This window comes from Gossypium raimondii, chromosome 10 (assembly GCF_025698545.1).
Source record: "Gossypium raimondii isolate GPD5lz chromosome 10, ASM2569854v1, whole genome shotgun sequence".
In the NCBI taxonomy this organism is placed as follows: Eukaryota; Viridiplantae; Streptophyta; class Magnoliopsida; order Malvales; family Malvaceae; genus Gossypium; species Gossypium raimondii.
In genome coordinates, this window is record NC_068574.1 from 17712246 (window position 1) to 17729407 (window position 17162).

General features: G+C 32.2%; 2 protein-coding genes across 3 annotated transcripts; both read left to right on the plus strand.

Moving 5' to 3' along the window:
* Window positions 1-570: 570 nt before the first annotated feature.
* On the plus strand, window positions 571-2423 carry LOC105775961 (NADH dehydrogenase [ubiquinone] 1 alpha subcomplex subunit 1). 2 transcript variants are annotated; one of them, XM_052621584.1, is made up of 3 exons: window positions 571-799; window positions 907-1014; window positions 2170-2423. In XM_052621584.1, the coding sequence occupies exons 1-2, from the start codon at window positions 692-694 to the stop codon at window positions 991-993; spliced, it is 195 nt and encodes a 64-aa protein (XP_052477544.1). In that variant the 5' UTR covers window positions 571-691; the 3' UTR covers window positions 994-1014; window positions 2170-2423. The 2 variants fall into 2 exon arrangements, with proteins under 2 accessions (XP_052477544.1, XP_012453899.1); XM_012598445.2 differs by having other exon boundaries at window positions 573-799; window positions 2175-2423.
* Window positions 2424-6213: 3790 nt separating this feature from the next.
* LOC105775959 (acid phosphatase 1) lies at window positions 6214-7688 on the plus strand. The gene is made up of 4 exons (XM_012598442.2): window positions 6214-6373; window positions 6553-6950; window positions 7030-7242; window positions 7377-7688. The coding sequence occupies exons 1-4, from the start codon at window positions 6272-6274 to the stop codon at window positions 7552-7554; spliced, it is 891 nt and encodes a 296-aa protein (XP_012453896.1). The 5' UTR covers window positions 6214-6271; the 3' UTR covers window positions 7555-7688.
* The last annotated feature ends 9474 nt before the right edge of the window (window positions 7689-17162 follow it).

Here is a 17162-nt window from a genome sequence, read left to right on the forward strand (position 1 = left end):
AGATTTGAACTCATGACACAATGAATTTTAAGCATTTAATTTCACCATTTCAATCAAAGATTCAATTAATTTTTATAACATTCTAATAAATCTATTTATTGTATAATTTTTTCTACCACGATTGGGCAAGAATATAGTATCATTTACTAGTTTAAAATTTAGGTTAAAATATGATACAAGTCTTTGTACCCTTTACAAAATTGAAATTTAATCATTGTAATTTTATCTTAGGAATTTAGTTCCTCTAGTTTTCATATTTCAAAATTTAGGTCTAACTTTTAACACTGTTTTTTGTTAAATTTGTTGGCGTGACTTTTGAAATAAAAAAGTACTCATTTGATAGTAATGTAACTAAAAGATGACATTGTAATGAACTTGAATTTAATAAAATAATTTTAACAGTGCTTAGTTGGATTTAAATTTTAAAATCTGAAGAGTAAATGGACTAAATTCCTATATATAAAAGTATAGTGATTAAAATTTCAATTTGTAAAGAGTATGGGGACTTATGTCATATTTTAACCTAAAATTTAATAAAAGGGATTGTTAAAAGTTGAAGAGCTATTGAAATGAAGATGGAAGGCCCATTTTCATAATGGTTGGGTTAAATCCCTAGACAAAACAAAACAGTTTATCAGTCCTCACTCAGAAAATTGGGAGATTGGAAAAAGAGAAACAAAGAAGAGAAAGAATGGCTTGGATATGGTTGGAAGCAGCACTTCCCCTCGGAATCATAGCTGGAATGCTCTGCGTTATGGGCAATGCTCAGTATTTCATCCACAAAGCTTATCACGGCCGGGTCTGTTTTCCTTTTTCCATTTTTTCCCCCTTAAAATTTAAAATTATGGATCCATTCCTTCATTGGGTTTTTTCTGAAATCATTCAATGAAACTGAAACTGAAACAGCCCAAGCACATTGGGAACGATATGTGGGACGTCGCCATGGAAAGAAGGGATAAGAAGCTCTTCGAGAACCTCTCTTCCTCTGATTGATCCCTTTTTAGTTTTCTTCTGGTAATTGCTTTTCTTTCTAATTTAAATTCGCTTATTTAGTTTTACTCATTCTTTTCTCTTAAATATATGGACGTTTTTCATTCCTTGATTTCATATGAGCTAAATTTGTTAGGGTTTTAAGTTCAATTTCCTTTTTTCCCCATTTTTACTCATTGTGATTTCAATTCATTTTCCCCCTATCTGCTGGATTATTCCCAATTTTTCCCATTTACTTCAGAATCCTTCTTGCTGATCAATCATTTTTTACCAATTTTCTGTCACTAAACATATAATCTTAAAATATTCCTTCCCATCTTAGTGCATTAATCGATGGACTAAAGATCTGTAACTTAAAGTTAGAATAAGAAAAGTTGTAAATGCATACCTATATTTGTTAATCAATTTTGGAGTAATATGTTATTGAACTTTTCTCCAGCCATTCCCCTAGCTCACCTCTGGTCTCTAAGGATGGTAGTTTCAATCCTGTAACGAATTGTTCACTGCCAAGATTAACAAATCTAGACCTGATTTTTGATTTCGAATATGTTGAAATGCTTGTTTTTATCTCATGAGCTGACTACTGAATATACATGATATATATGTGTATATATGTATGCATGTGTGTAGGGAAGCTTCCTGTCTATCCACAAGGGCCTGCCTTTAGTTTCAAATGTTACAATTCCATTTATATTTATGTCTTAAGTGAATATGAAAGAATGTGCATTCGATTCCATATTTACTGAATGGTTTGACTTGAATTATTTTTACATAATTTTTTTAATGATAGTTGCAAAGTTTAACAAGTTAATCCTTCTGAATTTTACTTTTAGTGCTGCATTTGGTTTAATTACTTTGCATATCTTGCAATATGAAGGAGTCTAGCATTGCCACAAGTCTATGCACTTGAACACATGCATTTAGTTGTGTGTGAATGCACTTGAACACATCTCCAGTGACAGGTTTCCCAGCAGTCTCCATGCAGCAATACCATATATTTGTTACAGAGATAGATTATAACGGCTAACACCCATTTTATTTCTCTCTACGTATTTCTTGGTAAAAGCAAGGGAGAAAAAAAAAAGGAAAAATATCTTTCTTGCTGCCTTGTTTAGATATATCTGCTCACTTTGCCTTTCTTTGATCCTCACATAGAAGCTCATGCTATTTGTTGTTAAGTGTAGGAAACTTGGTCGATGTTGTGAGAGAAGAAATAAAAAGTGCTCTATGATATTCTGTAATGCTGAAGAAGACTAAAGAGCAGATGAACTCGAGTATTTTCTTTTTCATGGTAATGTTAAGCATGAACTTCTGAAATGTTGCACTTTTGACACACTTTCTAATGTTTACGCTGGTGGTGTATTGGAGATTTGTTGCTTCCAAATTCCTTGTGATCTTTCTATTTGCAGGTCTATGAATTATTTTGGATTAAATCAAGAGTTTGATTTTGAGTTTTGAATTTAAATTGGGGATTGGGTAGCCAAGTCCGTATACTCTACCATGCACTTCACAATCCTTCCATCTTCAGACAAGCTCTCCATTACAAACTTGAATGTGCCCATCCTCAATCATACTGTCCTATGCTGTTTTAGCAACAGGGTTCTGACGTTTCCTAAGGTAGCTTTCAGTTGGCAACTGGTAAGGATTTGCATCTTTAGGCTTCCCTTTCCTACTTTTGATCTTTAGAAATTCAAAAAACGAAACCAGTAGTATCCAGGATGCCTTCATCGGTTGTCCCCCCAAAAAAGCATCTGCTTTTCCTGCCCAACAGTGCTGGCACAGATACCGAATTATTGGATTATAACCACTAGCTTTCATGTCCAAGGAATTGTGGTCTCAAGAAAGGTTCTTTATTTGTGAAGAGACCTATGAATATTAATATTTAGAAAAGAGAGATCTAGATTGAAAAGAAATCAACATAATTGCCAGGATAATAAGCAATTAATTATTTACCAAGTGATATCGGTTTGGTTGGTTTTTTTTTCTTGGATTTTCAATATTAATTTTTGTTTTGGATTTTTAGATTTATTTTAATAAAATGAGTTTTGTTTTATAGCTTTTGAATATTATTTGACAAAATTTAGGAAGGTTTTTCATATATTTACAAATTTTATATACAGTCAGTATGGATAAGATTAAAATGTAGGGTTATCCTCTTCATGTTTTATGAAATAAAATTATTGAATTAACTTATCTTAAAGAGAATACCTTGTAATAACGATACTTTTAAAAATGAAAAATATAATATAGTAACTAAGCTCATCAAACCCAAATTCATTCCGTATCTTCAAAGTGAAAGAATACGATGGGCGACCCTCAATTTCTTAGAAGGCATGTTTTCTTGTATAGAGCCATTTTAATTGCTTGGGAAATCTAAATTAACCACTTATTTCTATCATTATATTTTGGGATGGTATTAGAGGGTAGTTATGTTTTTTTCTTTTAATATTTCTACAGTACACTTCTTAATCTTTTAATCCTGCTTGTACATTAAATATTTTCCTTTATATTTTTCCTCAAAAGCAAAATTATTTTTCGGATCGTTAAAGGTTTTTTACTTGCTTCAGTCTCTAATATTATTAAATATTTCCATTTCAGCTTTTAACGTTATTAGATTTTTTTTGTTTTAGTCCTTTAAATGTTAAAAGAAATCGTTTGGGATATCCAGTCAATCATATATCGTATGTTAACGTTATCATCTGAAAAAAAACCTAAAAATCTTTTAAAATTATAAAAGAAAATACAAAAAATTATTAAAAAATATAAATAGAATTGTAAAAATCCTATATGGTTCAATTTGACATAACTTGGTCCTTTTATTGTTATCATATCATTAGTTAACTTGGATACTTGATAATCTTAACTATTGCGATTAAAATGCAATTTTTTTTAAATATGCAGTCTCACTTATCATGTCAAAATATGGTTGTTTTTTTTTTTGGTGTTAACAGTTGTTAAGAAAAAATGTCAACATTTTAATCGAATAGTCAAGGATATTATCAACTAATTGGACTAACTAATGTCATTGTAAAAGTAAAGGATCAAATATGTTAAATTATAATATAAAGATTAAATCCCAAATGTGAGCATAGTAGAAAGTTCAAAACTGGAATTTTACAATTATCTTATAATGATTAAAGAATAAATAAATAAAAGAGACGAGTTGACATGCATCATGTAAAAACCCTTGGTATATTCCTTTTGTATAGTGTTAGAAAAGTGTTTTCTAGAAAAAAATTGTGTTTGCAATTTAACTGGAATAGTTGTGAAGATGTTAACTATATGGGCTAACTAATAATATTGGAAAAGTAAATGATTAAATTATGTCAAATTAAAATATAAAGATCAAATCTAAATGTAAGCATAGTAGAGGCGTCAAAATTAGAATTTTACTACTATCTTGGCATGAAGAAAAAGGTGACAACGTGTCATGAAAAGAATCCCTATGTCTTTGGTCATATTTGTTTTCGACCCTTTTACTACACTTAAATGTGAGATTTAGTCCATATACTGTTAATTGATATAATTAATTTTAAGTGTCTTCAATCATATTATGGTTATGGTCTCCTTACAATGTTTAATTTTGAGATTTAGTTCTATTTATATGGTACCAATAGGGGAAGAGATAGGGAGGAGGATGTGGTGGTGTTGAGGAAGGCCGACTCACCCTAGCAGGGCGAAGATCCATAGAAGGTATGTAAAGTATGGAGGAAGGAGCTTGAGAACTCGAAGAAAGAGACTGAGGACTGTAGGGTGGTTGTGGGTACTTAAGGGTCGATCCCTTCTTCATCATGTTGAAGAGTATATATAATGGAGGCCTTTTGTTCAATAGCACTGACGTGGTAAACTTGCACCAATAGGCTATCATCATAGAACGCTTGGGGGAAGTACGTGATGGGACTTATTCTGTCATTCTATCTAAATTGTTTTATAAGGTTGTTACAATTAGGTAGGGTCTAATGGTCTAAAGGGTGTGTTCACATTAGGAAGAATGTTCATAATAAAAAAAACGAGTGCTTTAAGGAGCTAATGGCCTGTTTACAACGACAAATAGATAAGGTCCTTTTTGAAGGGAGCGGGTAGTCTGTTTGTAGGGGTGAACGACTTAACCTCCAAGGCCCTTCTGAAGAGATCAACAAGAGGGGGTTGAATGGAGGTAGGCTATCCTAGACGTGGGTCATTCGATGACCATTCGGGCAACGAAGAGCGAAGAGCGAAGAGCGAAGAGTTGATTGTCAGTGCTTCTCAAGTGGTTTGCTATGTTGATATGTGTCCAAAGTTAGGTGGGGTATAACAAATTTTTGTACTTTTATTTGGTAAAATTGAGTCTCTATATTATTATAATTACATTAGTTAATTCAAATAATTAACATTTTAACTATTTTTTTTATTAAGATGCCGATGTGAATTTTTCTTAAGAACATTCATTCGAACTCATCATGATAAATTTTTTTGTTGAAATAGTGTTTAACATCAACATTTTAATTGAAACAATTAACCATATTAACCATTTAAACTAATTAACAATATTATAAAAGTAAAAAAAAAATCAAATTATAACCAAATGAGTTTTAGCTCGGTTGGCATCGACATTGTTGTTAGTGCAGGAGGATGTGGGTTCAAGTGCACTAAAGCATGTTATCCTCCTATTTAAGGGTTGGGGAGGGGTTATGGGTAGTTTTAGACATTGTATGAAAAAAAATGGTCCTAATATTGTATTTATTAGGTTTTATATTATTATTATTTATTTATTCCGAATTTTAGGATATTTTTAAGTATTTTAAGTTGTTTAGAGTTTATTTGTTTCTTAGTAAAGAAGAAATTTTAGTTCCTCCAAAACTATTCGATTTTGTTCAAGGAGTCATGGGAATAATTTTTTATCCTTTCATTTGCCAATGGTTATATTTAAAGAGTTCAGTTAGACATCCTCCACATTTTAATTTTCGTTTTCTTTATTTCTAAATCCATTAGTTTCTTTTTTCAAATTAGATCTGAACAGTTTTTGAATTCAACAACTTGAATCAAGACATGCTTAGAGTAAAATTCAATACGTGGAGTCAACCAAGATGATTATTTTTATTATACTCTAATCTTTGCTTGGATGGCAGTGCGAGACCTAAGCTAATTCCCATTAGATTTTGCTGCGTTGCCCAGTGCTCAAATTTCCACAATGTACGCCATCTTTATAAAATTCCACTTCATTTCATTGCAAATGCCATGGCTTTTTTAATGATGATACCGGCCCAGCCAATTGGAAAGAGCCAAGTTTCATGTCGACATCATGCTTCTTGTTCACGCCATATTTTATCTATTATTTCATCACCCACCAAACCAACCCCCCATCATCTCCATCTTTGTCTTCGGACCTTCATGTCTCACAATGGTGATCGCCATTTTTATCTCCTTTTCATATACTACTTCTTTCAAATTTAGTTATTTAATGAATATCCCTTTCAGTTGTATTTTTTACTGAGATTTACATGCAAATGAATATCACTATGACATCTTTAATTTCTTCCATCATCTCACTCAATTTGCTTGGGTTGTGTTTTTGTTTCCTAGGAAGGGTTTATGATTTCAGAAATGGCGAAGCGGGTGCGAGACATATTATCCATGTTTGTCTTAGCAATATTCTCCAAGGTAATTGGCACAAAGCCGTACTCAAGAAGGAGCGCACCAGCTGAGCCTGAGAGTGAGGCTAACGAGTGCTTGAGCTGGCGTTTGGCGGTGGAAGCTAACAATATGCCGGGATGGAGCACCGTTCCACTTCATTGCCTTAGCCATGTTGAAACTTACATGATGGGTGGACAATACGAGCAGGACGTTAACTACATCGTGGAACAAATAGAGAATTACGTTAGCCAAGTAGTTTTGAAAGGCGATGGCTGCGATGCCTGGATCCTGGATATTGATGACACCTGCATCTCAAATCTCTTTTACTACAAGGATAAGAATTACGGGTACCATTTATTCTTGTAGTTTCATCTATATATGTATAGGTGTTTATATGGTTCAATTACAAGATGTGTGTATGTATAGGTGTGACCCTTTTGATCCTGGGGGTTTCGTGGCATGGGTAATGAAGGGAGAGTGTCCAGCGATTCCTGCAGTACTTGGATTGTTTACCAAGCTGGTGGAGGGTGGATTTAAGGTGTTCCTGCTTACCGGGAGAGACCAACAGACTTTAGCCCCTGCCACCATTGCTAATTTGCATAACCAAGGATATATCGGCTATCATAGGGTGATTTTTAGGTAAGATTACTTTTACTTCTCTTCTCATCTCATCGTATAATAATGAATGGGGTATTAAATATATAATTTCATTCATATATACATATGGTGATTGGTGATTATTTATTGTATTTATGATGACGAGTAATTAACAGGAACCAATCATTCAAAGGGAAAAGTGCAGTGGTGTTCAAGTCAGAAGTTCGAAAGCAATTAGTGGAAGAAGGGTATAGGATATGGGGGAATGTTGGGGACCAATGGACCGATTTGCAAGGGGAATGCTTGGGCAACCGCACTTTCAAAATCCCTAATCCTATGTATTGTGTTCCTTAGTCCCTAGAATTTAGGGAAAGAAAAATCAAGTGTGCAGAAATAATAATGCCTCGTAATTGCTCCGCAATGAACTCGTCAATACCATTTATCATATCCCCAAATATTTTAATGGTAAAAAGTGGTTGTTAGTAAAACTAGGTGATGGATGCTTGTTGAATAAGTTGGAGAATGGGTTCTTCCTATTTGGAATCCAAAGAAGGTTAGTAAATTATAATTTTGAAAATAACTATATCCCATTCAAAAATATATTTGTTCATTACATAAAAAAATTAAATTACTTTGATTTACGAAAATATAAAATTTATTATGCCTACACTCTCAACGCTTCATTCTCCTCCTTAGTGGCCAATGTTTTTTTTTCCTCTCTTCAAACTCAATTATATGAGATTTTTGTTTTACCATAGAAGCTTTAAAGCTTTCGATGGATTATCACTTCCCTCATTTTCTCCCTCCTATTTTTGTAAAAATTATTTAATGTTGCTAGATTGGAGTGAAGCTAAATTTTTTTTTGAGTGACAGAATCGAATTATAGATTTTTTAAGAGATTTAAATGTGGTTTTACCATGTATTAATTTATAATTCTATTATTTTTAGAGGGATTAAATAAAAATTTTTCATATTTAGGGGGGTAAAGTATAATTTTACTTTAGATTAATTTACAATTTTATTATTCTTAGAGGTATTGAACTAATTTTTTTCAGGGGGCAACCCGTAACTTCGCCTCTGTTGCTAGAGAACTCGAAAGACATGATTCATTGTTTACCGCGCATTGTTTCTAGTGTTGTTGTGACAAGAATAATGTAATCTCTTGAATTTTATTGATAGACCTCAAAGGTATATATATCTATACAGTAGTATACAGTAGTAGTTACGTAGAAATCAAATTGCTAAGAAATAATATCCCATAATATCCTATAATACCCACCTTCAAGTTGGAGCATGTAGATCATAAAAGCCCAACTTGCTAAGAAGATATTCAAATTGCGGTTTACCAAGCGCCTTTGTAAAAATGTCATCCAATTGAACGAAGGTCGAAACATAAGAAAGTGTAATCAACCTATCTGGATTGCACCCCTAACAAAGTGACAATCCACTTCAATATGTTTAGTACGCTCGTGAAATATGGGATTTTGGGCAAAATGCAGCGCAGATTGACTATCACAAAATAAAGGAATTACTTTAGGATGATGAACACCTAAGCTCAATAGTAAGACCTTCAGCCACTTGAGCTCACAAGTGAGGGAAACCATATACCTATACTCAGCCTCAACAGAAGAACGGGAAATAATACGTTGTTTCTTAGTTTTCCAGAAAATAGGAGATTGTCCCAGAAAGACAAGCCAACCAGTAAGCGAATGCTGAGTTAACGGATAAGCAACCCAATTTGAATCACACCACCCTTTCAATGACTCACTATCAGATCTCAAAATAATCCCTTGGCTAGGAAAGCCTTTCAAGTACCAGACGAAACACAGAGCTGAATCCCAATGCTCCTGCATAGGCTCATGCATAAATTAATATAAGACATGAATAGAGTATGCCAAATCAGGTCTAATCATTACCAAATAAATCAAATGATCCATTAACTATCGGTACGACTCAGGATTAAATAGAACCATTCCTGTAGCATGCGTTAATTTATGATTTTGCCTTATTGGCGATCTTGTGGGCTTTGCTCCCAAAAGATTTGCATCGAAAATAATATCAAGTGCATATTTTTTTAACAAAGAAATAACCCCAAGGAGCTACAAGCTACCTCTATCTTAAAAAATATTTTAAAACACTAACATCCTTCATATGGAAGCAAGAACTGAGATACCTCTTAAAAATTTTCAAAGCAACAGAATCATTCCTAGAAATAAGCAAATCATCAACATAAACTACCACATTAATGCGTACAGATCCCTTAGTGTATGTAAAGATAGAATAATCAGAATATGATTGGAGAAATCTATACCTTTTCAGTGTAGTAACAAGCTTCGCAAACCAACACCGAGGAGCTTGTTTCAACCTATACAAAGAATTGCGCAAACGACAAACCTTTCTAGGCTTGTCAAGAGCAAAACCTAGAAGAAGCTTCATGTAAACCTCTTCATTAAGACCACCATGCAAGAAGGCATTATGGATATCCATCTGGTGTAACTCCCAATTTTTCGAAGCTGCAATAGCTAAGAAAGCCCGAACAGTCACCATTTTTGCCACAGGTGTGAAAGTTTCATTATAGTTAATATCTTCTACCTGGTGATTACCAAAAACAACAAGACGAGCTTTAAGTCTCTCAATACTTCCATTGAAGTTATATTTAATCTTATACACATATTTACTACCCAGTGCTTTTTTTCCAGAAAGAAGTGTTTCCATAGACCAAGTGCCATTATCTTCCAGAGCACAAATCTCCTTTTGCATAGCATCACGCCATCCTGCATCTTTCACAACCTCTTTAAAAGACTGTGGCTCAACCCCTACAGTAATAGCTGCAAGAAAATGTCGATGTTTCATAGTAAATTTGTCACAATTAACATAATGCGCTATAAGAAATGAAGTACCTGAGGAAGGCCAATATGAAGTCATATAAAATATGTGATCACATGAACTAGTGATCATATACAAACATAGTGGCCAATATGAAGTAATAATCATATGCATACATATAGGCTAATAGCTTATTTAATATATAATTATAAATACTTTTAATGATTTTATTTAATTTTTAAAGTTATTTTATTTCTATACATATGTATATATGAACTAGTGATAATATTCATACTTATTTATATATGATTCAACTAAACCCTAAACTACAAAAAAAATATTTGTTAAAGACACATAATTAGTTTATATTAAAAAAAGTTTGTTAAAGACAATTGATGTGATAAATTTTTTTTGAATAATCTCATTATAGGTTCTGATCATATATGTTCTTTTTAACACAATGCCTAGAACTATCCATAACCCCTCTCCAACCCATAAATATAAGAATAATGTGTTTCAACGCACTCGAACCCACGTCCTTTTACATTGGCAACAATGCCCATACCAATAAAGTTATGACTCAATCGATTGATGTGATCACACTTAATTATAGTGATTAAGGTTCAACTTTTGCTTCTAATGTCGGTTGAAAAAATGAATCTTAATACATTACATATTTTCACTTTAGTGATGAGCATATGCTAACTTTATTATATCTTTTTTTTAACAAACTTTATTGTATATTAACTTTACTACAATTTCTAGGCATAATAGAAGGTTCTAAAACTCACTTTATTGAAGCTTGTGGGCCTTTAGGATTCTCTTTACTTTTTTAGCCATATCATTCTCTCTATTTTTCAAGTTTGGTTTATTAGTTCAAATTTCAAAAGTTCTCTCTTTTACATGTTTGGTTTTTATTTGAATTACACATATTAAAACAAGTTTCTACATCTATTCCAAAAATGAGGAACCAGCTATTGAAGAGTCACTCTTTAAACTAGAGATGGACATAAAAATTTAAGAAAAGATTTAGTAACATTCAATGGTGGGAAAGGTTTTAAGTGATCATCCATTCTTTAAGACCTTAATGAAATTGTGCTCAACAAAGTGTGGCCATTAAAGAATGTGATGGAAGTTAATGAGCTTGAAAAGAACTTGTTTTTGTTTCTATTTAAGGATGAGAAGGATAAATGAAAGTGTTGAGTAACAAACTATGTTTAGTCATGGAAGACATATCATTCTAAAGGAGTGGCTAAAGGAATTTTTAGGATGAAGGAGTTGGAGTTCATGGGCTTTTCTACCAAGATTTTAGGAACAAATATGCGTTATTCCTCTTTAATATTGTATTAAGGAAAGTCTCTTAAGAATAATTTTAGGGTTGTTTAAGCATGTTTTTGTTTTTTATTTAATGGTGGTAATGATGTTAGCGGGATCATGAGAATTAATGTTAAAGTGATGATTGAGAGGCCCTTGCCTACTGGTTTCCATTTAGAGTGTGAGGATAAAGAACCTACTATAATATTCAAGTAAGAACGACTTCATGAGTTCTGCCATGCCTGCGACATACTTGGAAATAACTTCAAAATGTGCTAGGTGATCCATTACCTATCTTATATGCACTTTTATGGTGATTCAATGAGACAAAAAATGACGTTAAACTCATGCTTGGTGAAATAATGTAAAAGAGGAAAGGTCTGCAAATGAGAATCACATGTGAACTAAAGTGGGTGAAACCAATCATGAGGCATCTTGTAATGGTAAAATGTTTTATAACCATTTAATGAAAAATAAAGGCAACAGGATATTTAAACAATAACAACTGTTATTGATGGGATAAAGAGGAAGGGTAAAAAATAAGGTTAGGACCCATTGTAACATCCCAAATTTCCAGTATCAAAATTTACAAGTGAATAGAATTTTGAGCACGAGTGATAGCTAAATATGAATTATTTATTAATTAAATATATTATGGGGGAATACATCAGAATCAAATTGATATGCTAATAGTAAAATAATTTATGGACCGATTTGCAAGAAAGTGAGAATTGTATTGACCCACTTTTTGTTGTTATTAGAAAATTTGATTCTATGCCAAATTTTTTCAAACTGAGACGTTTCAAAAATTTATTATTAAATCAAGAGGTTTACAAGACAAATATAGAAGTGTAGAAGAGAATTATCGGGTAATTTATCAGAGAAAAAGTAATTGGTTCATGAAGACTTAAGTGTAAAGTAAGCAAAGAGTGAAGAATTCTAGAATGATTAACCAAGACCTTTGAAAGCTATTAAACCATAGCTTAGTTTGAGATAGTGAATGAACTTGATCAAATCCCTTAATTTCCATTGAAAATTTTGTGAAGCAAAATGGTCATTAGATTATTATATTATAGGATTATTTAACTTAAGTATAAAGGAAATGTATGAAAGAGGAAAGACATGGGTTGTGTTTAGCTTCTTCAAATGACGATGAAATGAAAAAGAAAGTTACATACCTCCTTCTCCATGTCATAAGCTCTCATACAAAGGTAAGTGAATTCTCCCTTGAGTTTGGTTGAATCAATAACTTTATATGGTAGTTTTAAGTAAACTCATTCCTTGATTGTTGAATCAATAACTGCTACCCTCTATTGTTACCTTCGAATCTCCACACCCTTTAGGGTTTTATCCTTTGGCTTTCTATAAGCTTTTCTTCCTAGGGTCACTCCAACAGCTCATAATATCTTCTCTTCTTTTATAGGTAGATTTTTCTGGTACAAGTAGAGTTGGGCAAAAACTGGTACACATTGAGTGTTGACTCGGTCATCTTCCTGAAATTGCCACGGCATTCATGTTGGCAAACTTTCTAACCTTTTGCCCGAGCAAGCGTTCACTCATTTATTTCTTTCTCCACATCTTGCACATGCCAAACCACCAAACACAACCCTTCCACATGCAACCTAACATTTAAACACAATCTAAGCTCTTAATGCAATGATAAAAATACCCACGAAATGTCCTAAAAATGCAATTAAATGTACCAAGTACAAGCAATTAGCTAGGTCTAAAAGCATGAAATATAACTCTTTTCGAGAGTTATACTCTTTTCGAGAGTTATCACTATGTTATGTGATGTTATTAACAGAATATAAAATAAGATGTTAAAATATTGCATATAATCATGATATGTTAAGGTTTTCAACTCATGTGAACAAAGTAATATGTGATATGGAAATGTGATTATATAAGTGCAAGGTAGCTTTATAGCACTTAATGTGAACTTATGAACATGTTAATAATAGCCTATGTAAACTTGGTAGAAAGGTTAGGATATAGTTTCCAGTTAGGGTCATATGTATATGTTACCTTCGGGCCTTGCACTTATGTTCTTTTGGTGTGGTGTGGGGTTCGAACGTATGTAATATGGCTTCTAAATTTCTGTTTTTTTGAGTTCTAATATGTTACCCTAGGTCGAGCATTTTTTGCAGACCATTGGGCCTTCATTATCTTTTTTGAGGCCTACATGATATATAGTGCCTTCGGGCTTAGCACCTTGGTGCTCATATAGTTTACAGTTTTATCGTAGTATCAGAGTCTTATTGTACTAAGAATACATGGGGCGCAAATATGAAAATGGACAAGAAATGATAAATGAAAAGAGTTTAAAGATGTGAAATGAATGAATTGGACAAACCTTGATAACTTGAGAAATGGAAATAAAATGTTGCAATAAATAAACTATATGTACAAAATAACAAAAGAGAAACATGAACACTTTTGAACATATCATAACTTGCTTGTATGTCATTAAATTCACATGGACCTCATGTTTAACCTTATCTATATGTTATGTAACTAATAAGGAAATAAGAAGCTTGTTGAACCATATATTGTGTGTCCTCCCTAGTAAGATAGGTTTAACATTTTTCAATTGAGCTTACTAAGCATTTATGCTTATGCGCCATTGTTTATACACGTAGATTTTCACTCCCAAGTTTTAACTAGTTTTGATGATGAATTCAAAGTTTACTTGAAGTATGTTTGTGTTTAATTTGTTGGAGGTGTTTTGGTAATTGATTAGGGTGTTTTAAAATTTATTTTTGAGTGATATAAGTCCAACATTTGATATTGAACTCTTACGTATCGAAACAAGGGAAATTCAAGGCAATTTTTACCTTTAAAGGTCCAGATTCCAATACCTTTGCCTTAGGTATAATACCCAACTTGGAAAAATGGAAAATTATATAGTATAGGGACCTAGGTACTGGTACCTAGGCTTTAGGTATTGATGCATAAGCCCTTGAACAGGGCCATTACCCTACTTGGAGCCTTTTTAGCCCTTTGAGGCCCATTTTTGGTCTTAGACACCTACAATCACCTTCAAACCATTTTTAAATGATTTTAATTTTTTTCTAAAGCCTTTAAAACATCCAAAAATTGATTTAAATATCTTACAAAAAAAATTTCAATTTGATATACCTAAATAAATATGAGGTTTTGCACTTGTACACGTTTCGATAGCATCTGTCGTTCGTACCGATCGACAGGACAAGTGAGGGGTGTTACACCCATACTTTGGAATAGAGTGTTAGGGAAACTTGAAGTTGAATACAACGTCTAATTTAAAAGAAGAATTAAAGAAGCTTTTCTAGATTTCTAATGCCTCACTATTAAGATGAATAAAGAAAATGTTGGTATGGTGACCCTTTTCTTTAAGAACATTGGGGAGAAAAACATTTCAAAAATAATTGAAGAAATGAAAATATAGTTAAAAGTTAGAGCTAAATTAATGAGAAACTTCATGTATGTTAGGAAAACTTCCTTATAATTAGTTAAGTGTTCTTATATAGTGGCCTTGAATTCCTTCTTCACTTCCTTATAATTAGCTATTCCCTTAAGCTTTTTAGGTAGTTTAGTGTAGATGTGTCATACACAAAATCTATGAATTATGTTAGGCATTGTCTCATTGTCTATCTAAATGCAATGAGATTGAATCACTTTTATAGCAAATAACCACATTGTAAAACAACTACCTAAATGTTCCTACACTTTGCGTGAAACCAAAACACACTTAAGGAGGATAGGTTAACCATGGTGATTAATTCCTACGAACAAAACAAATGACATCGTGTACTTGTTCACAAGATAAGTTCTACTAAAACTAACAACATCATGGTAGTCCTTACTACGAGAATGGATCAAATAATAATTTTCAATCTTTCATTACCATCAAGGTAAATCTAGTTGTAAAAGGTCCTTATCTTTGATTTTTATTTCACACACACACACATGCACACACACACACACACACAAACCTTGCATAAAGACTCAACATCCCCTTTTTGTAAAATCATCCTCCTATTGCTATAAATAAAATTCAGTTATCTTATGGTGAACATTCCATTTCATCTGAATCCCTTGATTAAACTTGAACCAATTTAATATTCTTTCAAATTTGAAGGCCAACCATATAATTTTCCTTAAGTTGTTTCTTTAAGTGATTCGACATATGCCTATGTGTATCTGTTAAGAAGAAGTTCATAAGAATGATCTACGATTACCTTGGTTACACGACATATCCCATCATCATATAATGCAACAGTAATCCTTGTAAGACATCAATTTCTCTTACTACTTGTATTGCCATTAGGTTTGTGACCTTTATCACAAGTTAGGAGGGCATACTTAGGGACTTCAATACCCTTTTTACATAATAACCTTTTTACCGCACTAAACCTTTTAAACTTAACATGCTTTTAATGAAAGTTGAACAATGCATGAAGCATTTACCTTTGGTTAGTCTCGATTTTAAATTCAAATTATGGTCATCTAGCATCTCATTGTTAGTCCCAATGGAATCTTCTTAATAAGTATCATGAAAATCTTTGATGATGAACATCTTGATCTTCAATCTCATCTCTGGGACTGTAATCTTCAACCATTCTATTTGAACCATAACTTGTATAAAAATATTAATTATGCTTCCTTCTCCATCCATTATATTATCATTATTACAGAATCCAAACAAATTATTCAAGTTCTGTCTTATATCATGGTTTTGAATTTTATTTGACTTTTCCATTTTTGCTCCTAGATTAATGGTTTCTTATCTCTACTTTTATTTAAAATTTGATTTTTGTTTGGAATTTCCATTTCTTTTTTTCTATATTGATGGTTATGGAAAATAATATGATAGAGAATAAGGAAGTGTTTGAACGATGACAATAAAACTATTCATATGCTTGCAAAGAGAATATATATATTCTAAAAGTGGAACTTAATTATGGACAACAAGCTTATGTTTACATTAATTATATAATGAGTGAGAAGTTATAAAGGGAAAAACTAAGGTTAAATTCGCTATTAGCCTCAGACTTAGCAAAAGTTGTGGATTTAATCCCTATACTTTTATTTGGACATTTTTAGTCCTAGTACTTTTCAAAAGTTAAAACTTCAATCTTCACCAAATAATAATTGTTAAATTCTTAAGTAAAGTTCGCTATTTCCAAAATTTGATTCGCTAAACATATTATCATATGAATAATTTCATGTCAATTTATTATTTTCACATATTACTCACTAAAATTCAATTGATGGATTACCAACTATCAATTACGTTAAAACTAAAATTTTAAAATCTAAAAGTATAGGGACTTAGAATGATCCAATTTGATAGAATGGGCTAAATATATAACAGTACGTATACTACATGATTTATAATTGAATTTAACCAAACAGATTTAACTGCTACTGTTTGGGCTTGGACTAAAATTTCAAAAATTGAAAATTACAGGGACTAAATTTTACCAATTCAAAAAGTACAGGGACTAATTGATCAAATAAAAGTGCAGAGATTAAATCCAAAAATTTTACAAAGTAAAATGACTAATAGTAGATTTTACCAAAAAATTAAAGTGACAAGCCACCATTTCAGTACATGAGGATTAGTTAGGCTACTAAAGCATCATTGGTGCGGCAAAAATTAATTTTGGCGATCCTAGTCCATTGATCCAAGTGTGAAATAATGAACCCAAATGAAAGGGTACGAAATTCATAACATAAAATTTTGAATATAAACTAGTACAGAAGGGCTGTTCACAGCACTATTTTGAACTTGAGTGCAACCTTGAAAACTCCGATCTTTATGTAATTCACTTAAT